Source organism: Medicago sativa, chromosome 4 (assembly GCF_051527215.1).
Source record: "Medicago sativa cultivar Bolivia chromosome 4, Bolivia_mono, whole genome shotgun sequence".
Classification (NCBI taxonomy): domain Eukaryota; kingdom Viridiplantae; phylum Streptophyta; class Magnoliopsida; order Fabales; family Fabaceae; genus Medicago; species Medicago sativa.
In genome coordinates, this window is record NC_140752.1 from 89,546,088 (window position 1) to 89,572,663 (window position 26,576).

The window sequence follows — 26,576 nt, forward strand, 5'->3', positions numbered from 1 at the left end:
GCCAGTGGTATGAGGGAGTGTGTTAAGATTTCAAATCGATAAGAGGCATAACTACGCTGGAAAATATTGAATCACACTATCATCATAACTCAACAACTCGCCGTGAACATTTTTCCTTTTATTAGTTGGAAACTGCTAATAAAATTATGTTCATAAGGAAGTGAATTCTGAATTCTACAGCTAAAAATCTATCAAATCTACAAGGAAACGTCAGTCTTCTTGGGTAGGTTTCTCCTGAGGATGGTGCAGAACAGGAGAAGAAATCAACCTTGGGTCGCCTGATTGTTGTGATGATATTGCTTCCTGACCCTACATGATCAAAATAAAAATATTAGTTAGATTTCACAGGACATGGGGATAAGCTTCAGCCAATTAAGACCCAGAGGAAATTAACCAACAAAAAAGCAACCAGGCCTCCAGCTACAAAACCAATTTTTTTTTCAGTAAGAATTCAATTGAACTGACCTGCGGCGTCAGTATTGCCTGTGCTTGGTCTTCTAGGGGATTGCTGCTGCTCTGTCATTGCAAAGAAATTAGAACTTCAGAAGGAATGAGTTCAATAAAAAAAATGAACCACAATTTCATTGAACAAAACTGTTCAATACCTGTGTTGCCAGTTGTACCTGCTGAAGGTGAACAGTATGCTCTTGTCGCAGAACCTGTTGTTGTAACTGCAATTGTTGCAGCTGTTGTGGTTGAAGAGATTCTGGCTGACTATGTTGTTGAAATTGTTGTGACAATTCTGGTTGGAATGATTGTTGTTTCAATTGAATATAATGCTGCTGTAGTTGCAACTGCTGCTGCTGCTGGTAGTAATACAAAAATCAGTTAGGTTTGAAAGGACATGGGAAAATTAACCAACAAAAAAGCGACCAGGTCTCCAGCTATAAAACCATTTTTTCAGTAAAATTCAATTTAACTGACCTGCGACATCACTATTGCCTGTGCTTGATCTTCTACGGGATTGATGTTGCTCTGGCATTGCAAAAAAAAAAATAGATTTAGAATTTTGGAAGGAACGAATTCAATGAAAAATGAACCACAGTCTCACTGTAACAAAACTGTTCAATACCTGCATCGACGGCTGTACCTGCTGAAGGTAAACAGGATGCTCTGGTTGCTGGGGTTGCTGCTGTTGAAAGTATTGATGCTGCTGCAGATCCTGTTGTGGTTGAAGAGGTTCTGGCTGAATATGTTGTTGTGACAATTCCTGTTGGAATGGTTGTTGGTTCAATTGAATATAATGCTGCTGTAGTTGCAACTGCTGCTGCTGGTAGTAATAGTGTTGCCACATCTGACTATAATTTTGGCCCTTCTGCATATATCCATATTGCTCACTGCCTTGCATTGCATGGCCATGTTGTAATACGTTTGATGTGGTACTAACTGGTAATTGGGACTGAGGTAAAGAGTTTTGCATTTGAACATTTTGTATCGGCCAACTTTGAGGTGTCACAAAACCAGCAGTAGTAGCAGTGGCTTGAAATTGGTCTTGTCTCTGATTGCATTGCTGAACTTGCAATGCAGATTGAGAACACCCAGGGGTTACGGGAAATTGTGCTCCCCTTTCAGCTAGATGGATTTGTTGTGGAGATAAACTCCGGTGCTGGTGCTCATTTCTACGTGGATACTCACGATTACCATATCCTCCACGTCCACGGTTACCATGTTTGGGAGCTCTACGGAATTTATTATCATTTTTCATTGGATCCCTATTTCCACCACCATTTCTAGAAAAACGGGGTGGTAAAAGTGGTCTTTTCATATTATGGTCTCGATGAGATGATGAATACGGCCTGTTTCTCTCAACATGAGTTCGGGCATAATCGGAATCTTGAGTGCTTCTTGAAGAATTGTATCGATTTGCAGTATAACCACCCACTACTGCTCTACTATTTGAGTTGCAGCTTTCTGGAATTGTCTCACACTCAACCTGAGATGCCACTAGTCCTGAATCAGGGCATGTGTTTACCAGGGTGTTCAGTGGCGCACTTGTCACAGAAAGTGGCTTCAATTCTTCAGTCTCCAGCTCACACTTTCCCTGAGAAGAAACAGATTTTTCATTTGACGATGCTTGCAAAGCTTGTGAGGGTTGATTTACGATGGCTGTTTGATGTAATAAATTTTCTGAAGAAATGTCAGATTCAGAACAATCTTTTTTAAAATTCTTAACTTCGGTAGGTTCCTCTTTCGCACCAACTAAATCTGTGGATGACAAATTCCTTTCACGATCATTGTTTCTTGGCTCCTCTGAAACTGAGAGAGATAATTCCCTTGCATTGTCTTCTGCTTTGTCATCTGACTCCATGGTTTGAAGACCGGCTGTATCTGTGTCTCTTGGCTCCTCTGAAACTGAGAGAGGTAATTCCCTTGCATCGTCTTCTACTTTGTCATCTGACTCCACGGTTTGAAGACGGGCTGTATCTGTATCATAAGACCGAATTATGTGATTTTCCAAATTAGAACTAGGATCTCTAGGTGCTTGATTAGGCATGGCAACTGAAATCTCTTCTATCTTGTCCTTCATCAAATTCAGTGGTCTTTTACTTTTAATTGATTGCTGACGTAAATCTATCCGCGCAGAGCCTGGAAATAATCTTGTGTGCCGATTCAATGCTCTCCTCACATCATGTATGGTTCCACAATAGTCAACAAACTGGTATATAATACAGTTGTTAGTATCAAAATTTCAAGATATTTGAGCTATCCCACAAAAGTTTAGTACAGAAATGTCGGTATAACAAGGGTCAATACCTAGTAAACTAAACAAACAAACTATTTAGAATACTTTGCTTTTATCTATTGAATAGAACCAATGCAAGTTTCTTTTAGAGACAATGACAACAAGTTATTAAGCATTTTCTTGGGCTAAAAAAATTGAGATAATAAAGAGTGAGAGCCATCTGTTTTTATTTTTATTTTTTCTAAAGACGGCAGCTCTATAGCATAAATAAACAGTAATAACCTGCGTATCCCTTGTTACCAAAAAAAAAAAGTAATAAACTGCACATGCAAAATGTTACAAAATTTGCTAATGCAAACATGTTGAATCATAAGAAAAATAACTGACAAAAAACAGATCAAACACCTTATATTACTTCATTCCTAGATGATAATGATGGACTACAGTATAATAATTCAGTACATACAAAAAGTATAACCTCAAGGTATAAGTTTGATATATCCTCTGCATCTTCTGCACTCAGACCTTGAGATCCATCAGCCCTTGGAGATATTGCACCTGCAATAATTGAATCTAATTCATCAATGTGTTTTGCCCCTCCATGCATCATAGAGAACTTCATCAATTCCTGTAAAGGTACATCAAAACAAGTGAATAAATTTTATTATAATTTAAATTCACATATGATGATTTTATCTTCCAAACAACAAAAGTGATGCTTGTTGTTATAATAAAATCATTCCTAGGCATGCCCGTGACAGCTCAAAATTTACAGAACCACTCTCATGTGACCAAAACTTGTATTTCTCCAATTGAGCACTTGTTAATGGTGAGTCATTTATGCTAAACCAGCTCAAAAGCGGTTTTCCTTGATGGGCGTAGGTGAATTGGTTTTTGACAATGCTGCAATCTGGATAGAATATGAACTGCCCTTTTCTAGTTCCTAACTACAGTTTGGCTGAAAATTTTAACACTTACAAACCTTTAAACCCAAAATTTCTTCCTGAACACTTGTTAATCCATGGGGTTTGTTTTGGGGGTGGGGGAGTAAAGGAAAAAGCTCCCTGCACATCAAGGTCAGTAGCACTAGCAACTAGATGGTTTGACTTGTGCTGTCAGTATGAATTGGCCTGTGTCTATCTAAAGACTAGTAAAAAAACGCTATCTTATCTGGTGTGATTGGGACATTGGGTATTATGACGTCAATTGATCAAACTTAACAAACTCCACCTATAGTGGAAAAAAAGCATTGATCTGTTGTCTGATGTGTCGGTAGGCCTTCAACCAACTAGTTGATAACCAAGACGGGTGTATTTGTATGCATACTTACTGAATTCCAGATTAGATGTCTAATAATATATGGGAAAAGACGGACATACCTCCAGGAGCAATTTGTTTTGAGGCAAAGTTCTGATGCCATCAATTAAGACAACTCTAGCAGCATCCACATCGTTTGTACTCTTGAAACCAAGAATGGAATAAATGACAAAAATTAGTTAACTACACCTGACATCAGCATGTATAAAGTGACATATTTGTTTTCCTTGCTTTTGATTTTAAAGAACTCTTCTTTGTATAATTCTGATATACTTGCTAGAACCAGTTGAAAGAACTAGTGTAACAGGCAAGTATCAGAAAATCCATTTAGTTTTATATTGGGAAATCGACCATGGAAGCCTTGTATTTACTACAAAGATTGATACAGAGATACCAGAAAAATAAAAAATTGATTGGAGAACATACAATACAACAAATCTCGTACTTTAAGTACCTTGGATCCATCATACAAAATAATAGGGAGATAGAGGGAGATGTCAACTATATGAGCAGGGTAAACGAAATGGAGGGATGCTTTGAGTGTGATATGCGATAGAAAAATACCTCTCGAGAGCTTAAAGGAAAATTATATCGCAGAACAATAAGGCCCACAATTTTGTACGGAACTGAATGTTGGGCGGTATAAAATCAACAAAACAGTAAAAGTCGTATTGTAGATATGGGAATATTACAGACAAGATAGGATTAAAAATGCAATTATTAGAGAAAATTAGGGCAGTCCTCACTGTAGAGAAGGTAGTAGAATCTCGCTTTGGGTGGTTTGGGCATGTATGGAGAAGTCATATTAAAACACCAGTAAGGAGTGTGGACCAGATATAGTTAGAGATAGAGGGTGACAGAAAAACCATAAGCTGAACCATTAAGAGAGATTTAAAAGTAAATGCTCTACCTTTGGAGTTTGGACCAAATGCACGAGATCTTACGGTGGTGGTGGTGGTGGTGGTGGTTTTTCAATTATATATTCTCTTTTCCTAATGGCTCCACTAAATTGGACACAGAAATTAGGACTTGACAAAACAATCTTTTCAATTATATACTGCTTTTTACATTAAATTAAGGAGCTAAATGATGTACCTATGTATATTAAACTTTAGTTTCTGAGTAAGTATAGGTTATTCCCTCCAATGAATGTCTCAATCACTTGATAGGCTGATTTTCATCATAATAATTAGAAGGGTCTTGTTAACGAGTGCCCCTGGGGCACTCTTTAAGCATACTAAATAAAGTAATTATTCTTTTAAAATTTAAAAGTTTTCAATTTTCAATGCACTGATTACACAAACTTTTATAAAAAGTTACTATTTAAAGTCCTTAACCAGTGCCCCGGGGGCACTAGTTAACATTTTCCTAATTAGAATCATGTCAATGAAGAAAATCGCTAAGACCTGATGTTTATTGCAGACAAGCATAGACTACCTACCATAAATTTTAGCCGAGAGAAATGAACATATAAAATGGGGAGGGCAAGTTGTTTTTCCTCTGCTGCAGCTATTTCAAGTGCTTCTTTGTATATACTGAAAGCAAACTCCATATTTCCCTACATTAAATATATAAAGCAGCACATGCAGTAACTTTATTACTGCATCTGGGCAATGCAGAGTTAATTTTTCTTCAGTAGTAGTACAGGCTAATTTGCATACCAAACGTTTTTCCATATTAGCTTTTGATATAACATTCTCCACAAAGTCTGAATCTGTCTCTTTACAACGATGAATATATGCAGCACGAGCAGCTAAAACATCTCCTATTTGCTCCTTAAACCTAGCGTTGAATAAATGGATCGCTGGCACACTCTGTAATAAACATATAGTGGAGCTCCAGTCAAGCATAAAGCTATGAAGTTATAGCCAAGATAAGAAAGGAATTAAAAAAGTTTCAGCAGGGCATAACATAGTCATGTAGTTCAGAAAAATAATGTGTGTGGAAAGCATTAATTAATAAATGCAGTGAAACCACTCAACTCCGAATAACGAATAGCGGACATGTTTTGACTTGGATTTTATTTTATATTTCCTCCGACCCTAATTATAAGATCTTTTACAAACAATTATGTGTTCTTAAGTATAAGACAGTTTCTTTACAAAAATGAGCATAGCATCACACAGAAGTCAATGACATCAACACGTTCCAAAGTCGTAACAAATGTAAGAGCAAACAGATACCTTAGAAATATTACAGGACCATTCTTATTATGATGTATCTAATAAATATATTTTGATCTTTCCTTTTCTAATGTAATGCATGTGAACACACATCCACTTCCAAACCATCACATTTCACGTATCCCTTTTCATTTGTGAAGTGCTATTACAAATTAGTTTTTGTATATGGGACATCTGTAGCCATATGACATTGATATTAACGCTTCATACTTGTGTTCTTTGAAATCGCTTAACTTCTGCAAGTGTTTGTTTGATCGTTGTAGATATACTTGGAAGGTGAAAAATAAGCATATGCAGAAGCTGGCCATTAACATGACATTCAAGATATTCAATCAATATAACAGGTAACTAGATACCTTCAAATAAATTTCGGTTGCTCGATTTAGAGAATGATTTGCTATTTCTCTTCCTCCCTTGGCTTCCATGAAGTCCGCATAACGCATCCAGTAATCAGGATAATTAGCGCACACAATCAAGCATCTCTCATATAGTTTCACAGCCTATGCACAATGGGAGAAATGGAAGAATTAGTTAATAGTGTTCAACTACAAAATAATGATAAGCAACTTGAAAACTTTGGAATGCTGTGCCGAGATGTACCCAGTCAAAATCCCCGTGAAGTTCAATAAAATCCAGATAAGCATGCCAATTCTGCAACTGGTTCGCATCAAGTGGCCGGACATCAAAGTAATATCTTTGAATATTTGCCTCAAAAGAACTAATCTTCGAATACAACTCACAAGCATTATGATAAAGCTGTTCTCCAATGATCCTGTACTTTTTTAGGGCTGTTGAACTGGTCAATCCAACGGGCGAATCCACCATATCTTTGATAACAAAATAAGTCTCGTCATCATCGCGACACATAGTCATGGGAATTTCACCATCAAAGCATGGTTCAGATTGCGATTCCTTTGGAGAACTTTCCAGGCTTGTTATGCCCTCTTCCAAAAAGGTTAGCAACTTTTTAAAGCTGAAGAAATATTGCACTAACATATGGTAAGTGTATTATTCAAATGTACTTCATATATGTTTGTAAAACATCACAACACATACACCAATATGACCCATACACATGTTATTAAATAAGCACTCTTTGTATGTTCGATAACCAGAATGATTGTCCATATCCACATGTCATGTCAAAATTCAGAAGCAAATTAAACAAGGGTTATGTTAGGAACCCAGACAAATTGAAATGAAAGTGGTAGGAAGAATCAAAAGAACAACAACTTAATTGAATGAATGGTTGAGCGCACGAGAGAGAACTCTCCTCCAAGAATTTCCCATTCTAATCTTGCATCCCATCTGTTTATCTAACCAATTCCCTCTTACTAACTAACTGCTCCCTTGTAAAGATAAACAAGCATATCAAAAGGCACTGCACTATAAGGCTTTCAAACAAGTTTGTATCAAAAGCAAATAACTACACAAGTTTGCCACAAACTCCCTCATTCAATAATTACAGAAGTTTGCCACAAACTCCCTCGTACAAACTGGAGGAGTAAAATTGGTAGCTGTCATCATATTACTATCCCCCCCCCCCCCCCCCCCCCCCCCCCCACTCTTCTGTTGCCCGATGATATATGAGCTGTCCTTGAATTTGTAAACATAAAACAGTATATTTTAGACTGATCTCTTAAAAAACCGAGTGCAGCGCAGCTACCCAGTGCATTTTAGACCTCATAGCAATACATGTTATTGGTACAAAAAACGGGGGGGGGGGGGGGGGGGGGGGGGGGGCGTGCACGGTAATGGGCTTAAAATTTATTAAAAGCTATGACGTCATAGCCATGTAAAAAGTCACTGCTTTAACGTCAAATTTTCATCAGCATTTCAGAACTGCGTTAAAGACACAGAAGTTACGGAATGCAAAATATACCTGTCATAATACTGGTGTAACTTTTTGGTTGGAAATTTAAGAGTCTGGATATAAATGTGTGCAAGAGAAGTCCACTGCTGCTGGGAAAACTCAAAATGGATATACCTGTCCCACAAGGTATGACATAAGTAATCCTTCCCAACAAAGGAAATGGCTCTCTTGAACAACCTGGCAAAAATATATCAACAAAATCTCATTTACTTTCAATAGGAAAAACTTTCAAAGAATGTGGAAACTTATGGATAATAAAAGAATTCCACTTAAATCATTTATCTAAACAGTCCCTACAACTAAAGTATGTGTATGTCTGCTTTAACTATATTTACCTCCGAATATCAGATGCATCCTCAAATGAAGACATACCAAAGCTACAATAGTCAACCCACATGCCAACCGAATATGTTGCAGCCGACACAGCTTGTTCAAAGACTTCAACAACCTTATCCATGGTGCTTAACTGTGTCATGTGTGCAGCATACTTCCTCCAATACCCATGACACAAAGGGAACTCGGACAAGAAATGTTTGTAAACCACACATATTTTCTCCACATTATCCTGCAGAAATAGTTCAAGCTTTATCAAACTAGTAAATCCCACAATAGCTATGAGCTCATTCTAAAATTCAAACAAGAAATATTGATAAAAAAGTAAGACATCCACGCACAAACACACACATGAAGGGGTATCAGAATTATTATTGTTGGTTTCCGAAGGTATTCTAGCAACTTTAGGACAACTTCTTCTGATTTTGTACTTCTCTTTTCAATGTATAAAGTCTTTTATTTTATCAAACAAAATAAAAAAGAAAGGTCAGAGAGAGTAAAAATTATCTAACTTCAGACCTTCCTTAATGAAATCATCTACAGATCTACTGGCTGCTGTATTAGTTCAATGAAATCCAGGTTTTCTTTTCACCAATGAATCAGGAAAGTTGAAAATATCGAACAAAGTAGATACAAGAGAGAGGAAATTGTTAAACTTTAGACTATCAACAGAGGCAATAGTTTATAAAGATTTAAATGTACTTTTAGTCCCTAAAGATATACCGTTTTTTACTTTTAGTCCCTGTAAAAATATTTTTTTTTCTTTTTGGTCCTTGCAAATATACCACTTTATGCTTTTGTTGCTTGGTGTTTTATTTTAGTCCCGACAAAATATGTTAGCACTGAAATTGGTCCCAACAATATTCATTTTAGTCCTTATTTTGTGGGACTAAAATCAAATGTTCTATATTTTACAAGGACCAATTCCAATACGAATAAATTTGGTAGAGACAAAAACCAAACATTAGGGACCAAAAGTAAAAATTTGTATCTTTGCAAGGACTAAAAACAAAAAAAATATTTATACAGGGACTAAAACCAAATCTCTTGATACTTACCCGGACCATTTGCATATTTAAAGCCTTAATTAAAATCCAAGATTTTTCAATTTATTCAGATAATGATATTTAACTGAAATTAAAACATGGCTGTACATTATATATCAAACACAAATTTGTTATGTTGATCTCATGTATAACTGGGGGAAAATAACAAAATAAATTGCCATTTTGGTATCCAACTTACAGGATATATGTTCTCAATGTCTGCAATCAGTGAGACCCATTCATCAAAATCTAACGAACCCTTAGAAATAACTTCTTCAAGTTCAAGATTGTCATTGCTAGCTGCAAAGATAAAATAAAATGGATAGCAAGCAACTCGTTTAGTTTTTGATTGAAGAAGACAAGCAACTCATTTAGTTTGTTGCTATGTTGCGAAAAATTGATTCAATGAAGAAATAACCTTTACAGAACAGTTGAAATAATTTGCAACAAGCTTATAGCCATTTTAAATAACTACTGAAAATGCTTCCCTAAACTAACAAGTGCTCCTGGAAATGTGTGTGTGTGTGTGGGGGGGGGGGGGGGGGGGGGGGGGGGGGGTGAAGTGGGTGTGAACAATTTCCCAATAGTCTATAATGAAGTCAAACTTTTTCATTTCCTTGATTGTTTTCATGTACATGTAATTATACTGCGGATACATGCAGGACAGAGCCATCATTTATGTATGGAATGCAGCCAACTAGAGAACTTCATTTTGTTAAACACATTAACCTTAAGGTTGTTTGATTTGATAGCAATTTAACCTAAAACCAAAACTAAGTAACAGACAAAAAGCTTAAAATGCTACAATGTTCCGTATGATATTTGTTCAAGTCATAAAATTGGCAGCTTCTCTAAATCTGTGATGGACTCGGAAATCACTGGCAACGAGCCTTTACCGTCTTTCCCACTATAGAACCAAACACACACTAATTTCCATTTGAGAACAATCAAACATGTCAAAATGAATTCTACACATTTAGAATCAATTTAGACTTCTCAAAAAGTGGAACCAAACATACACAATTGGACATGTTTGGATGTTCTCACTCAGGTGGAACTGATTTTGCCTACATAGTTTACAACAACAACAACCAAGCCTTATCCCACTAAGTGATGTCGGCTACATGAATCAAACGACGACATAGTCCCCTATCAAAAACCATGTCTTTCTCAAAAAAAAAAAACAAAAAAGTGTCTTTCTCCAACTCATTTATTCTGCATAATTTATTCTAACTTAAAGCTAGAACTTGGAGCTTTTGTCTCTAAAATTGAGTTTTAGAATCAAATTTATTATTCAACTCAGTTATACATAAATGTATCTAAACACAAATCATTTTATATTCAACTCGCATTTAGTTGGAATCAATTTTATAAAATCAAATCATTTAAAATCGAATTTTTGACACTCCAAAATAAAATAGTATAACTTAGAACATGTGACACCAGATGAAACTAATTGGATTGCCATTACCTGGGTATCAGGTTCTGATCAGTTTTTTTTGAAGAAAGGTTCTGATCAGTTATATTGCTTACATGTGTTTTCAGTTTAAATAAGTTGCATTTTACTCACTCACCATGCTCTAGACAAACAAACAATATGAGTACAAAACATTCAAAGCATAGCAATCGTTACAGTGAGGAATGTGCAAATAACAATGATGATGATGATGAACAAATAAACAAATAAAAAAGTAACAGGAACTGGGAAGGGTTGCTTACCGGGTGATTCTGTGAGACACTGCGATACCATTAGAACTATAAGGCGATGAGAGAGAGAGAGAGAGAGAGAGAGAGAGAGAGAGAGAGAGACGCTAAACTGCACGTCTGCACCGTCGTTCAGGTTTCGCTTCGAATCTATCTTTTTCTTTCCTGCTTCTTTGTTAACATTTTTGCTCGTTACGCCTCCATACTTCCTAAATACACCCGTTTCACACAATTTATTCAGCGCTGATATCCTAAATACATTTTAAGGGGGTGTTTGTTTCACCTCTATAAATTAGATTCCAAGGAATCTAAGATGGAAATCATTTATTCCCATGTTTGGTATACATGCACACAAAAATGTTCCAAGGAATAAAACATTCCCAGTAATTTTCTTTCAACTATGTTACTCTCTTTTTATTCCCGGCGTAAATGGATGGGAATGATGTATTCCTGGCGGTTGACACAAGTTATTTCTTAAAAGTTCATTTATACCCTTTAAATAACGGCAATGCAGACCCACTACATGCACGTCTCTACACACAATTTATGTGCCACATTTTCCATTTATGCGGTTAAACACTTTTTCTCCTTCATAAGCTTAATCAATTTTTATCACTTGCTTTTATTGATTGAATGTAGGTGGTGCATTTATTTATTTATTAACCGAAAGGTGTTAGAACAATAAAACACTCATGTTATTTTGATAGCATTAATAAAAGTGGACATGGATAAATTAATGTATGATTAACTAAAATTGTCTAACAAATTAGTTTATATTGTTGCTACAATGACCAACAATAATTTAGAAAAATGAGCTCATGTCTAGTCTAGTCTATTTTATAGAGTAAGGGTATTTTAATAATTACATCATTTTTCTTAAAAATGAATTCCTGGGTTCCAAATTAACAACCAAACACTTTTCTCAAACTTTCCTAGGAATAAAGTTTCCAATGTTATTATCCAGGGAAAGTTAATCCTGGGAATATATTTTGATTCCATGAAACAAACGCCCCCTAAGTTTAAATGGTCTAAAAAAAATAAAAAAGTTTAAATGGTCTCTAAAAATATTCAAGATTTTGTCTTTAAAACATCGACAGAAAATTGTAGATGACTGAAAAATGCGATTTTATTTTATAAAAACTAAAAATAAATTTAAAAACATGAATCATTTACTTAAGGGTTAATTATGTTTCTAGTCCCTATAAAATAGCGACCTTGTGAGTTTAGTCCTTACTTAATTTTAATAGCATTTTTAGTCCATAATTTTGTTTTTCTGCACTGAGTATTAGTCCCTACTCAATTCAAATTTGTTTAATTTATGCTTAAACTCTTAATTTTTTGAACAATTTTTTGCAGACATGTTTAGAACATTACTAAAAGTTTCTCCGCAAAAAATTATCGCAAAATTTGATTTCTACATCCAGATTTTATTACTTTTTATCTTTAACTTTTGTCGTTTTAAAAAATTCATATTTAATTCATTTCATGTCAGAAAATTCTAAATTTTAGTAAACGAACCTTTCATAGTGTTCTAATCTTGTCTTAAAAAAATCGTTCAAAAATTTAAGAGTTTAATGATAATTAATCAAACTTTGTTTTAGCAGGGACTAAAATTATAAGTAAATTTTTTTTATAGGGACTAAAAATGCTATTAAAATTAAGTAAGGACTAAATTTACAAGGTCGCTATTTTATAGGGACTAGAAACATAATTAACCATTTACTTAATTAACCTTTTATTTTTAGTTTTTGGTTACAAATGTGGGAAACAAACAGAAAAAGAAGGGAAACAAAACAGAGAAAAAAACAGAGAGCTAAGCTCTCAGATACAAAGTCCCGGATGCATCCGTCTTCAGGAGAGGCCGAAGATCATCTGGGGGCGCAGAGTGAATCAAAAGACCATCGTCTGAGCTTGCTCCTAGCTTAGCAAAATAGTCAGCACACTGGTTTCCCTCGCGGAGAGTATGATGGAGCGAATAATTCACCGTGGAAAGCAAATCTTTGATATTTTGAATAAGAACCGCGTACACATGATACATTGAAAAGCTGCCTGAAATGAGGTTGATGGATAGGAGAGAATCCGAGTATACAGCCATGTCCGTGATGCCCATGTCCTGGGCAAGCGAAACTCCATGCTGAATGGCGGTCAATTCCGCAAGAAGAATGTCCGAAGTAGAAGGAATAAAGCCTGAAAAACCTGTCAAATACAAGCCACCTCCATTTCGAATTTGTCCACCAAAACCTGCTCTAGCCGGAGAGCCAATACAGCTCCCATCAACGTTGAGAATGGCACAATTGAAGTTGCTATTGTTCCAACGAACATGTCTGTCCGAACCTGCTACAGGCGTAGATTGATAGAAGCAGTTTTTAATGTCTTCCGCTGCAGCATTTATATTCGAAGCTAACCTTTGGATTGTTATAGATTCGCTGCTCAAACACGACGCATTACGGCTTCTCCAAGTCCACCATAACCCGGCTGAAAAGAGACTTGCGAGATTGCTCTTTAAACCATCTTTAAGTCATTCTTCAATACTGTTAGACAGATAGAAAGAAGGATCAGCAAAACCAATGTGCTGCCATATTGCTTTGGAGAATCTACAATCACGGATGCAGTGGAATGTAGTTTCTTCAAAATCTCCACAACGAGGACATGTTGCTGAAGGTGAAATATTTCTGTGATGTAGTAGCGACAAAGTGGGAATAGAGTTGTGACACATCAGCCATATGAGGAACTTGTATTTTTCAGGAATTTTTTGCCTCCAAATCCAAGACCAAGAATGGGTGACAATAGTTGTATCAGTGAGAGAGAGCAGCCATCTATAGCCACTTTTGGTGGAATAGACTCCATTTTTGTTATGAAGCCAAATGAATGTATCATCAATGGCGTCGTTGAAAATGTAGTGAGAATTGTTGATGGAAACTGACACATCTTGAGGGAGAGAAGTATACAACATGTGAGTCTTCTGATCATTAGTAATAACATCTTTGACCGTAAGGTGAAGATCATGGATGTCGATGATGGGGACAAGAGATCCGAGGGGGCCGAAATCACTACAAGGGTTGAACCAAAAGGAAGAACCTCCGGATCCGGGGCGCCACGAAAAACCTTTGATAAGAATATTTTTAGCCCGGATGATAGAAGACCAAGTGGGAGGTCTGCTGCTGGTTTTGGTGGAGGCGTTGAGGGGGTTCGGCCCTGTTAAATTGTTGGTAGCAAAAATAGACACCCAAAGCTTGTTATTATTATGTAATAAATCCCAAATCAACTTACCCAAAAGACAAGTATTGGCTTCCCTTGCTTTTCTGAGGCCCAACCCTCCAAGATGTTTTGGTTTGGCAATTTATTCCATCCCACTAAATGAATTCCTTTGTCATTGATGCCCTTCCATATAAAGTTACGAGTTGTTTTGTCAATATCATCACAAATGCTTTGAGGAAGCCAATTTATTTGCATATAATAAGTTGGAATAGAAGCAAGGACCGATGAAGCAAGAGCTAGTCTTCCGGGTTTATTAAGAAGTTTATTCTTCCAAGAGGCAAGCCTAGTCTGCATCTTCTCAATAATAAAATGGAAATCGCTCCTCTTTGGTCTCCCTTTAAGGATCGGAAAACCCAAATACTTATCAAGAGAAGAAATGTTACGAATACCTGATATGGAAGTTAGGTTGTTGATTTTTTGATGAGGAACACTTGAGGAGTAGAAAGCTCTTGAATTGGAGAGATTTATTTTAAGGCCCGAAGCTTGATTGAAGCGATCAAAGAGGTCCTTGATAAACCTGAATTGCGCCTTCCTTGCTCTAGTGAAAAGGAGGACATCATCCGCAAAGAGAAGGTGGGAAATTTGAGGACTGGTAGCGGACATCCGGATAGGGTCCCAATGCCCTTGGAGGACGGCATTATTGATAGCAAGAGAAAGTTTTTCCATACAAAGAATGAAGAGGTAAGGAGACAACGGATCACCTTGTCTGAGACCATGAGTGGGTTTGAACGGAGGCAATTTATTCCCATTCCAAAGAACAGAAAAAGTTGATGAAGTGACACAATGCATGATAAGCTTGATGGTGGCATCTGGGAAGCCAAAGTCGTATAGACAAGAGCTAAGAAACTCCCAGTTGACATTATCAAATGCCTTCTCAAGATCAAGTTTGAAAGCAACATAGCCTTTCTTTCTTTTGGTTCTCCGCATAAAATGCACAATTTCCTGCAAAACAATAGAGTTGTCAGAAGTGCCCCTACCAGGTAGAAAACTGCTTTGGTAGGGACCAATAATATTATCAAGGATCGGCCTGAGGCGGTGGACAAGGACTTTGGTGATAATTTTGTAGGTGATGTTGCAAAGGCTTATGGGTCGAAAATCTTTGTATGTTTGGGGTGGGTCAATTTTGGGAATAAGAGCAATGGGAGTATCTGAGATGCTAGGATCGAAAGTACCAGTTTGGAAGGCTGAGGCAACAAGGTGGTGAATGTCATCTCCAACAATATGCCAATATTGTTTAAAGAAGATGCAATGGAAACCATCTGGGCCAGGTGATTTATAAGGCTTCATGGAATTGAGGGCTGCTGAAACCTCATCTTTTGTGATCGGTTTGGTGAGTGCAATCTTACCATCATCATCGATTGTAGGGTGAGGGCCAACACTGAAATGGCGGTTATGGTGGTGATTGTTACCGCAAAAAAGGTTCTTGAAGAATCTTTGAGCTTCTTCCTGGAGAATGGAGGTGTCAGAGGACCATATACCATTAGGAAGCAATAGTCTATGAATTATGTTTCTTCTCCCTTGATTTTTGGTACCAAAGCATTTCTTCTTGAAAGAGGATATGATTGTATTCTTGTTGAAGCTGCTTTTCAAGGAGGGTGTGTCTGATGGAGTTAACTCGTTCCAAATATCTATGAATGCCTCTAAGACGGTTTTCAATGTGCCTTTTCTTTTGGAAGATGTTTCCGAAGACATCATGATTAAAAGTTATGGAATCTTCTCTAACTTTATTGAGAGCAACAATAGTATTATGGTTTGAGGAATTCCAAGCTCTAGTAACCAAATCAGCATAGTCTTCATGGTCAATCCATGCCGCCTCAAAACGAAAGGGTCTAGGACCCCTAGCAAGGGGGAGGCCACCAAAACGGAGGAGGAGAGGATTATGGTCAGAATGAATTCTGTAGAGAACTTCAACAAAAGCTTCTGGGAAGGAAAACCTCCAATTAATATTAGCAATACCTCTATCAAGTTTTTTAGAGAGAATGCGAAGACCGTTGTGATTGCGGTGCCAGGTGTAACGCCCACCAATGGTAGTGGGGTCCAAGAGGTTGCAGTCATTCATAAAATTAGAAAAGAGAGCAGCTCTTGAATGATTGAAAGTCCCTCCTCTTTGTTCACTAGGAAGAATAGTTTCGTTGAAATCACCAATCAAAATCCAGGGGCTGGTTATGGTGTGGTTGAGGTTAATAAGGTAGTTCCAAAAGGGAGTTCGCATGGTTGCATTAGGGCTAGCATAGACACAGGTGCATGTAGTGGTTGCATTTCCAAGGCTTATTGTGAAAGTTATGGAATATTGATTGGAACCGGTAATGAGGGTAGTAGTGTTATCAGCTAGGTGTTTAAGAAGTCAGATACCTCCTGAGTGACCATTAGCTTCAATGATATGTTCAGGAGTGTAGCCGTTATTAGTCCAAAAAGTGGAGAGTCTTGCAAAAGGAACATGGGTTTCAAGAATGACAAGAAAAGAAGGTCTGTATTTTCTGATCATCTCTTTCAATTGTCTTTTAGCTTTACTGTTTTTGGGCCCCCTCTTATATTCCAAGAGAGGATAGTTGTGTCTAGGAGAGCTTCCATTAAAAAAATGGTATTGAAAGAGGGCAGAAGTGAGGTGCTACGAAACCATGTCCTCTTCCCTGGAGCTGGGATTTTCTTGAAAATCTTCTCTGTACACAAGGCTGCCACCAGTGTCGTCCTTCATTGTAAATTGATCATTTGGAGCCAACATATTTGTTTCATTAGACATCGTGATTGTTTGTTGGGGCGAAGGTGAATTGATTTCAGTGTTGGGAATGTTTTTGGAGTTGAGGGTAATTTGGTCAGTGATGGTGTAAGGAGGGAAAGTCACGTTGTCATGCTTGTGGGTGTCTGGTATGGAAATTTGGGAGGGTAACGTGTCCTTAGGTGTTTGGTTGTGGACCGGCTCGAGTAAAGTCAAGGGCATAGGATTTTTGGAGGTTGCATTTTTTTGAATTGGCACATATATGTCTTCCTGCCTACGCCTTTTAGAGTCAGGGTTTCTGTTTGTTGCACGTGTGGGCTCATGAGTTTTCGGCCAAGAAGGGAGTTTGTGATTGGATGATGCAAGTTTGACTTGTTGTTGGGTCAAAGATGTTAGCACATTGAATCTGTTGCCTTTGGAAGTAACGGTTTTAGAGACATTTAAGGAGAATTGATTGGGTGTTTTCTTTCTCCCAGTAACAACCAGCCAATCACCATGCAAGGCTTGATTCTCATCTATGTTAGTAATTAACCTTTTATTTTATATAGAGGTTTCATTTGTTAAATTTAAACTATAAATTGACAAATATTTGCTAAAATTTAAATGACATAAAATAATATGGTTATTTATTTTTAAGCATATTTTTTATTAATATATAAATGATAACATTCATTGTTAATTGTCTTTTTTTAAGATAAATTAGCTCATCCAAATTGGCATCGGAGAGAATTTAACGTGATACTTTTAAGAGGGCATACTCCAACTGAGCCGAGAATTTAAATTTATTTATACCTTAGTTTTTTTCTTCTAATAATTTAATGCAATCTATTCTCACTTCTATTTTTGTTTTTTTAGAAGCACTCCTAATTGTCATCGTGAGTTTAACTCAGTTGGTATGGACAATGCATAATATATGCAAGGTTTGGGGTTCGAATCCCGACCACCACCAAAAAAAGAAGCACTCCTAGTTGGACAGACGTAAATAAAAGTTAAATTGGTTTGAAAATAATTATTACGTAAATAAAAGTTAAATTGGTTTGAAAATAATTACTCAAATAAATGAGTCCTCAAAAAAAATTAAATATAAAATGGGATTTCTTTTTTGAATGGAAAATGAGATTTCTTCTTAATTATGAAGGGAGGGGGATAATTTACGTGTTTTATGGTTGGCAAACGCTGAAGTGAGCAAGAAGCAGAAATTGAAAATGCAGATACCAAACACTTTCACAACAATCTCTCAACGCCCATTTCTCACTCTTATCCCTACTTCGCTTGGAGGCACTTTCCACCGTTTCAAACCTTTTTCTCCAACCAAACACTTCCCTATTCATTTCCACCCCCTTAAAGCAGCTACAACTACCCACCGCGAACCTGTTGTTGTTGTTGTTGACAATGAACCGCGATTCGTTGATATTGGTTATGTATCCGGTGTTCACGGTTTTCAAGGCGATGTTCGTGTTAAGCCTAACACTGATTTTCCTGAACTCAGATTTTCCACGCCTGGGAGAAGATGGTTGAAGCAGATGGTTATGGGTGGAGAAAGCGTTCAGGAAATTGAGCTTGAAGAAGGTAGGGAACACTCTGGACAAAATTGTTGGATACTCAAATTCACAGGAATTGATTCTGCGGAGGAGGTAATTAATAATCATTTTCAAGAGGAATACACTAGTGGATATTAGGCATTGTTTGGATTAATTAACCACTTGCTTGTAATATAGTCAAATTGTTTTCATAAGCTAACCTGTACTGCTTATGAAAGCAAGTTGAAAAATACCTTATGGATGGTCATGTCATAAGTTGTTTTCGTGAACTCTCTAAACCAGTCTAACAGGTGCTATACCTGTAGATAAACTCAAAGTAGTCAATACAAACTGGGACTTAATCTTTGTGAAACATGACAATTTCAACTAACAATAAAAAAAAAAAAAAAAATTTACTTACAAAATGTGATTTTGTTTAGACTTTAGAGACTGTTTTGCTGATTTCTCATTAAAATTATAAGATTTTATTGTCATTTTTGTTCTAGCACAATGCCGTTTTCCGAGTTTGGTAACGCAAGCTTGTGACTTAAGTGGGGGCATTAAGGTGTTGGAAGGTCCTTTGATGTGTGCAAAATAAAAAAGAATATAGTATTGTTTGATGGTTATATTTAATTGTTAAATAAAAAAGTACTACCACTGTGGAATCGAAAATGGAGCAACTTTTTTTTTTACCCTTTTTTGGTTTTCCCCATATTTTGTGAACCTGAAATCATAATGAATAGCTCCATACAGTACTAAATGTGTTAATTATTACTAGTCTGTCCGGCATACGTTAATTCGAGAAAGAGGGAGCATTTTTGTGAATTATCTTTGGTCCAATCATGTTTCAAAGACAGTTTGATGTTGTGATGCCAAACATAGATGTTACTTTTTGTCAAAGTAATTGTCACACGATTTTGTTGTTCCTCAGTTGGGACTCAAGGAATCTAGCATTCATAGTTGCAAATGGAGAATTCAACTTTAGTTATTTTGCCATTGTCTGTTTGATCATATGATGTGCTTGTGCATCCTTTTGGCCTTGACTAATCAACACATCATGCAGGCTAAGATGCTTATTGGTGCTACCTTGCTTGTGACGGAAGAAGACAAGCCTGAACTCGAAGAGGGTGAATTTTACACACATGATCTCAATGGGATGCGAGTTTTTATGAAGGTTTGTGCTAATCATGAATCGTGTGTGTACATGCATGTGAAAAGACAAACTACTTTCTCTTCTCTTATTTGCCATTTTAACTTTTGTTCAAGCATCACCTTAAAATTAAACAAAATTAATTTTCTTTGCCTACTGTTTTTCTTTTATATTTTTGTGGTCTTTTATTAATTTGGTAATTCTCCCTGGTGAACTATTGTAACAAAAAGGCCAATTGTTTGCCATGTTAATTTAGAGTCTCTCATGGAACATGACTAATCCTTTTTCTATGGAGCTCTTTGTAGATACATATCTGAATGCTAGCATTCATTTGTACCAATGATTCAGCATGCTAAATGTTAAGTGCTAATATTTGATAAAAACTAAAAGTGGCTATTATCAATAACCTTAATATTTGTTATTTTATATAAGTTTTTATTTTTCTACCTTGGTATTTTGTCACCTTCTTGTTAGTTTTAATCCTTAAAATGCAATATTTGAAGTTGTTGACCATACCTCTTATCAGGAAAATGGAAAACTTTTGGGAACAGTTATTAATGTTTTCAACAATGGAGCAAATGATCTACTTCAAATTTCACTTGATTCATCCTTTGATGTGCTTGATAAAAATGGCAAGCCAAAGCCAGAAGAAATAGAAGCATCTGGTCAGCTTGTTTTGGTACCTTTTGTTGAAGCAATTGTTCCAGATGTTGATATGAATAGAAGAGAAATGCATATTACTCCGCCCAAGGGACTTTTGGAGTTAAACTTACGATTTGATGATAGGTCCAAAAAAGAAAGACGCCAACTTGTGAGCCATATTCTCCCGATACTTTGTTACTATCAGAAATTTTCATTGTTAGTATGTTTGAAGTTTTATGCTTATTCCTGCTGATTCCATGTTTCCTTTATCTGTCTTAAACTTTTTAAGGCAAATTGAGAGTTGACCGGTGTTTTGTGATTGAGCATCTGTTTTAAAATATTTCTGTGTATGTTGCCTACTTCTCTTTTACAGTAAAACACCATGTACCCAAGAATCAACCCTAAAACTAAAACACAATTATCTAGCATTTAGTAATGGTTTCTATTACTTACTTTTTCTTCCGTTTACAAGGTAGTCACACTGACATACTTGCTGCAATCCGAATGAAGTTTCATTTTCACTTGGCATTCTACCTGTGCTATCCATCCCAATTAGATTTCCATACTGTGGCATTATGCTAGTGCCATTCATCCCAATATCTTCACCTGTATCATTTGTATTCTAAATTTCCTTTCATGAATTGATTCTCCTGTTGTGATATCTATGTTTGACTGGGTGTTTTCCACCATGTACAATTGATTCAAATTATGAATAATTATTTTTTGATGATTTTCAGGAATGGAAAGAAAGGAAAAAGTTCCAAAAGCGTCTCATAGCAGCAAAAAAGAAACTCTGTGAAATGGATCAACAACATGTCTTTCATGGATTTCAATGCGGAGAGAAAGAACAATGGAGCTTGCTTAGCGATCAGATTGTTGGTGTAAACTCCAGATTACTTCAGGATGCCTTACAAAGTCTTGAACAACCAGCCAACAGGCAAGTTAATGTACCAATCCAAAGTTTATTTTTTCCACTAAGCAGGCTTGGGAACATGAATTAAACCAATGTTGTTGTGCTCTATACAAAACAAAATTTTCAGTAAAGCCATTTAATTTTAGACTCTTTCTATTGGTTTCACTTACAGTCTTTGTAGGTCTTCCTTATATACTTCTTATTATTGAGTTATCCTACATTTAATCAATTCTTTCTAACCGGAGGTTCTATTAGTCTTTTCCTCACATGTCCAAACCATCTCAGGCACAATTCTACAGACTTCTCCCCATTAGAGGCCCCATATGCAAATAAAAAAAACTCCCCAATAGAGGCCCCCCATATGCAAACCAAAAAAAAACAGAGATATTATTATTGTAGTCCATAAATAACCTGTTACCATTTTGTACATTTTTATTCTATTTGTATTGAAAGGTTGTTGAAATACTAGGCTTAGGACAAAGGTATTCATCTCTGCCGATACGAAATGATAGGTCATGCTAACTTATTTTAACTTAAACTATTCACTTTGTTTCCTTGCTAAACTTCACCTTTTCATCATTATTTTCTTGGCTTTTGTGTCACTATTACAAAAGGAAAAATTTCTTTCGAATTGGTGTGAATTTTTATTTGTGTTTTAACTTCTTTAAATCAGATGGAATGCAGCTGAGTTGGTCAGTGCCATGGAAGAAAAGCGTATACGTACTGTACAAATATCTGAAAAGTCTCTCCTAACTGGAAGTAAAACCAAGTTGGTTAGGAATATCATCAATATGAAAGAGAAGGGAGTTGAGCTAATTTCTAATGGCAAAATGGCTATTGTCTTGCTATTGAAAGAAAAAGAGAATGAAGGATGCATTTATGATCCTGAAGTTGTTGAAAATGAAGCAACTGAAACTTCAACACTACGCATGCTTCAAAACTTACTCTCTGATCATGAAAAGTTTGTAAAGGTTGTTTAATTGTGATTTTTTGTGTGTTTTTGGTACACATCTTTCGCATGAAACTTCTTTGCTGCAAAAATTTACTTGTTTCTTTAGATAGATGTTGTATTATAAATTAATTTTAACTAAACAATAATCTGTTAAAAAAATATTCAAAGAGATCGTCAAAAACAACCATCTTAATGTTCTGTTCTTCTTGTTCATCTCATTTCCACTATTTTAAAGGAGGATGTCCTATCTTCTATCTTTTGATTCTTCCTTTTCTACTTGGATGATGTTTGTTTTAATTCATACTAGGTGAAATAAGATGATATAAGTTAAGCTGATCTGTGATGTTTATCTGGCTAAGTGTCTTTTGGGAGTGACTAGACTACAAGGTACACTAAAAAGCTTATGATCATCTAATGAATTTCCATTTTTACAGGTTAACGATCGTGTATCTGTTCCTTTAATTTTGGTTTCCTCGGCCCAACAAATCCAGTCTTTAAGAAATCTCTTTACAAGGAACAATCACTTCGCGTTCGACTCTGAAAAGGTTCACATAATTTCAAGCACCTTTCCTTTTGCATTTTGAATTATCTTGGTTAGATATGTATTAAAATTTGTTAGTGGCACATATCTCTTGCTGTGTCCAAAATTACATATTCTTAAAGTTCAAAGATTTTGGTTAAAAGGAAAAAATCATAAACTTGAGTTTCCAAATTACCCTTAATCTTGAGTTTCCAAACTACCCTTAATCTTGAGTTTCTACTTTACCTTGTTAAAAAAATGTGTCGTCTGTCAGTGTTGGAATATGAGTATTAGACCTAACCATATAACCATGGTGGTTTTTAGTCTGAAGAATTGTAAGGGATGGAATATTGTTTCCTCATTTCTCAGAAATTGAAAATTTCAGCTTTTCTGTAACTTTTAACTACTCCCTCCATCCCTATATATAAGCACTCATTTGACTAAAACTTTGTCCCTAAATATAAACCCATTTTCAAATTACTAGATGCATTTATTATTTTTTTTCCCTAAACATACCCCTAACTAATACTACTACCTTGTCTTGAAATATGAAAAGTCAAATTTAATACACATACAAACAAAGGACAATTTGGTAATGTTAACACACAAAATAGACACATTAATTGCACTAACAACTTTTCTTAAAAAATGTGGAAAAGGCAAAGAGAGCTTATATAGAGGGACGGAGGGAGTAGTATGCTATTTTCCTTTGAAGATGATAAACTGTAAACAATACATGTCACGTGAGGCATGTGAAGTGGTGCTCCATCTGTAGACATTAACCGCAAATCTGTACATAAACAATTTTTTTCAATTTAAAATGGAATGTGTCAAGTTCTTCTCTTGCTTATTAGCTTCTTGCTTTTAATCCTCTTGCAGGTATGGTTTTTGGAAGAAGAGAAGCTTCCAGTTGTCAGCAGTTCACTAGAAGGACAAAACAAATACAAGATTTTAATGAAGTCGCCTTGGGAAATACTCCAATCTCCTGTTGGATCAGGAGGATTTATTAGCTTGTTTTCAAAACATGGCATTACAGATAATCTGATTAACATGGGTGTTGAGTACCTTGAGGTAAGATTATCTTTTGCTATACATTGAGATTGATGCTGATTTTATATTTATTCGTCAAGTTTCAATACACAACTATAACCAAAGCAATGGAGACATCCTTAAATTTTTTAGTTGCTAATGGTCGAGTCATTGTTGAAGTCTATTTGGCTTCATGTCTATAGCCAAATAGCTGAATGATGGACTCTGTTTTTTCCTTTGCCCAAGTTCCGATTGAATTGTTGCTTTTGGTGTAGTGTGTTTTATGTCAATTTATTTTATGTAGGTTTTTTCACGCGCACAAATTTTTTTCAGGACCCTTCATTTTATTAATAATAATATAAGTAATATACATGAAGGTAATACTTGTGGACACAACATGATTGCCTCTTATATACATTATGTAAGTCAGCCTATGAGAGCTAAAGCAAGTTTCACTGCCAGATATATAAACACGCTTCTTTTGAATATTTCAAAAGTAGGAAAATTTGAGGCTCAAGAGATTCCATCATTGTTTGCATGTTAAGTTGTAGACGTAGTTGCTAATCTGAAATACTGTGTTAAGTAAGATACTGAATTAAACTCAAACATTTTACCATTATATTCTGGAATTTCCGTGATTCAAAAGTTGGCATATTCGTTCTCCTCTGGATTTGCACATGGATCTTTTCTTTTCAATAAAAAACTACTAATTGCATTTCTGTGATATATTGGTATGTACTGCACCTGATTCATTTGTGTTGTGCATTCTTCCAGTTATGTTGTCCATGTGAAAGAAGTGTTGGTGGAAATTCACTACTTGTTGGGTTGGTTGATTCGCGGGAAGCCAAAATTGGGATACAGATTACATCTACAATAGCTGATCCAGATGAAAATTTGGACATGATATTGTCGATGGAATTTGTAAAGAAGCTAACGAAGCAGAGCTACAAACTTCGATTTGATGCAACCGCCAAGACAAATTCCTTTATTGAGAGTGTTGATAAAGACTGGGTTACCGTTACCTCGTCCACCCCAAACTCATACGAGCTATCTTGTAGTGTATATAGTTCCTTAAATGCATGTCCGTTGGATAAGGTTTGTATAGTAGAGGTTAGAGAATAATACCATAAATTATATTTTAGCTGAGATGATATATGAGATAATGAATGCTTCAGAATAACCGGCTAGAGTAGGGAATGGAAAGATAAAAAAAAAAAAAGAATGGCACGTATGTATATATGTATGACATTCCTTTAAATCCATGGAATTATAACATATCATAGAGTAGTGATATATGTACATCCATTTGGAGACAACTTTGATGACAACCTTGTTTTTCTCTCTTTTTATTGGTCAAAAACAATGGAGAGAGAAAAAGGATGAGAGAGGAAAAGAACATAATATGAGTATGAGAGAGAAAGTTGTATAAAAGTTGTCACAAAATGGTTGTACAAATATCATTTCTCCATATCATATAAGCTATACGAGGACAAAAATTCAACCATATATGAATGGCAATTCGTAGGGTTGGATATGGTTTTCATTCATCGAGGACAACAATACTAAACCAAATGTTTCCCAAAAAAAATAAACTAAACCAAATGTTTAGGGGATTAAGTCGAACTTGGCGGTTGAGTTGCGAGGGTTATAGAGCGGAGTGACAAGGGTGATCTTGAGGTTGATTCTCAGTTAAAAAGTTTTTGTTAGTTATGTTAAAGAGTCCTAATTTTAAAAGTTAATTTTGTAAGGATGAGTTAGATTCAACCAATTTTAATATGGTATTTAGAGACTATCAAGATCTGTTTGGCCGTCAACTATCAGGTCACTCAAGGCACCTTTTAGATATTCAGTTATGTATGTGAGATGATGTGTTAAAAAGTCTCACATTGGATGATATATGATATGTTGGGTCATCAACTATCAAGTCACTGCAATGGACCACTTGCGACACCCTCCGGAGGTTCTCTCTTGGACAGAAGAGGAGTGTGAAAGAGTTCACCTCTAAAGAGATAAGATTTGGACATGTGTTTATTAGTAAGTGCAATATTCATTTTAAAATATGATCATGTAAGAATGAGCTAATCACGACCCAAATTCTAATATGTCTAGTATCCTAAAAAATTTAAAGGATAAGTTCGATAAAGAGTTAAAAGATAAACGCTTCAATTTTCAATATTTCTTAAAAATTTACTGTTTAAAGACCTTAAATAATGCCTGAAGGAGTTACCAAAACCTAACATTATATTATTAAACTATTATTAGATAAGTAAAATGATATTGGATAAAATAATGGAGATGCATTTCTTTTTCGGCTGAATATAGAGGAAGCTAGAAAGTTCTATTTCATTAAATTATTGAAGGAAAAGAAATGTATTTTGTGCTATCATTATTACTATTATTCTTTTTTTGACAAGTTATTACTATTATTCTTATAATCTAATAATAATATATAACGGGCCCCTAAAAATAAAAATATAAGGGAATTAGAAGGTCCATCGAGAAACTTCATGAAAAGCTAACTAGATCGCGCGACCCGTGCTATCGCACGGGTCAATGATGAGCATAATATATTAGCAATTTAGGACTACAATATCACATGAATATATAAATTAAAATAATGTGAAATATATTATAATTGAAACTTCATTCCAATATCACATCGGTAAACTACATTTGACATTACATCTACTGCTTTAATTTTTTTCGTCAATTATAGTTATCAATTGACCTATGCATA

The 26,576-nt window shown here is 35.7% G+C and overlaps 3 protein-coding genes across 15 annotated transcripts; 1 reads left to right on the top strand and 2 right to left on the bottom strand.

Moving 5' to 3' along the window:
- Positions 1–97: 97 nt before the first annotated feature.
- PRP39-2 (Tetratricopeptide repeat (TPR)-like superfamily protein) lies at positions 98–11,320 on the bottom strand. Of its 13 annotated transcripts, none has more exons than XM_085705282.1 (15): positions 11,155–11,320; positions 9,635–9,735; positions 8,392–8,621; positions 8,066–8,233; positions 6,784–7,156; positions 6,540–6,683; positions 5,662–5,814; positions 5,442–5,558; positions 4,063–4,143; positions 3,162–3,311; positions 1,091–2,656; positions 925–975; positions 624–803; positions 466–516; positions 98–309 (listed from the first exon to the last, which is right to left on the bottom strand). In XM_085705282.1, the coding sequence occupies exons 1-15, from the start codon at positions 11,183–11,185 to the stop codon at positions 211–213; spliced, it is 3,495 nt and encodes a 1,164-aa protein (XP_085561408.1). In that variant the 5' UTR covers positions 11,186–11,320; the 3' UTR covers positions 98–210. The 13 variants fall into 13 exon arrangements, with proteins under 13 accessions (XP_085561408.1, XP_085561405.1, XP_085561407.1 ...); XM_085705279.1 differs by having other exon boundaries at positions 606–803; XM_085705281.1 differs by having other exon boundaries at positions 624–806.
- A 4,572-nt stretch (positions 11,321–15,892) lies between these two features.
- LOC146933496 (uncharacterized) lies at positions 15,893–17,137 on the bottom strand. The gene is made up of 3 exons (XM_085707837.1): positions 17,077–17,137; positions 16,036–16,725; positions 15,893–15,966 (listed from the first exon to the last, which is right to left on the bottom strand). The coding sequence occupies exons 1-3, from the start codon at positions 17,135–17,137 to the stop codon at positions 15,893–15,895; spliced, it is 825 nt and encodes a 274-aa protein (XP_085563963.1).
- Positions 17,138–18,270: 1,133 nt separating this feature from the next.
- On the top strand, positions 18,271–25,019 carry LOC146933497 (16S rRNA processing protein RimM family). The gene is made up of 8 exons (XM_085705295.1): positions 18,271–18,747; positions 19,697–19,807; positions 20,310–20,594; positions 21,163–21,362; positions 22,012–22,309; positions 22,725–22,835; positions 23,690–23,881; positions 24,614–25,019. Exons 1-8 carry the CDS (start codon positions 18,319–18,321, stop codon positions 24,959–24,961), a joined length of 1,974 nt encoding a protein of 657 aa, XP_085561421.1. The 5' UTR covers positions 18,271–18,318; the 3' UTR covers positions 24,962–25,019.
- Positions 25,020–26,576: the final 1,557 nt, after the last annotated feature.

Bases quoted from the DNA above. Each gene is read 5' to 3' on its own strand.
- PRP39-2 (XM_085705275.1), bottom strand. From the start codon at position 11,185: ATGGTATCGCAGTGTCTCACAGAATCACCCG. The intron at 6,684-6,783 runs GTACATCTCGGC...CATTGTGCATAG, and splicing joins TTCACGGGGATTTTGACTGG to GCTGTGAAACTATATGAGAG. The intron at 2,657-3,161 runs GTTATACTTTTT...ATTATATACCAG, and splicing joins TATCAAACTTATACCTTGAG to TTTGTTGACTATTGTGGAAC.
- LOC146933496 (XM_085707837.1), bottom strand. From the start codon at position 17,137: ATGTCTAATGAAACAAATATGTTGGCTCCAAATGATCAATTTACAATG. The intron at 16,726-17,076 runs GTGGCAGCCTTG...TTAAACACCTAG, and splicing joins TACAATGAAGGACGACACTG to CTGATAACACTACTACCCTC. The intron at 15,967-16,035 runs GCATTCATAGAT...AGCTTCAACAAG, and splicing joins CATTGAAAACCGTCTTAGAG to AATACAATCATATCCTCTTT.
- LOC146933497 (XM_085705295.1), top strand. From the start codon at position 18,319: ATGCAGATACCAAACACTTTCACAACAATCTCTCAACGCCCATTTCTC. The intron at 20,595-21,162 runs GTGAGCCATATT...GATGATTTTCAG, and splicing joins AAAAAGAAAGACGCCAACTT to GAATGGAAAGAAAGGAAAAA. The intron at 22,836-23,689 runs GTTCACATAATT...ATCCTCTTGCAG, and splicing joins TCGCGTTCGACTCTGAAAAG to GTATGGTTTTTGGAAGAAGA.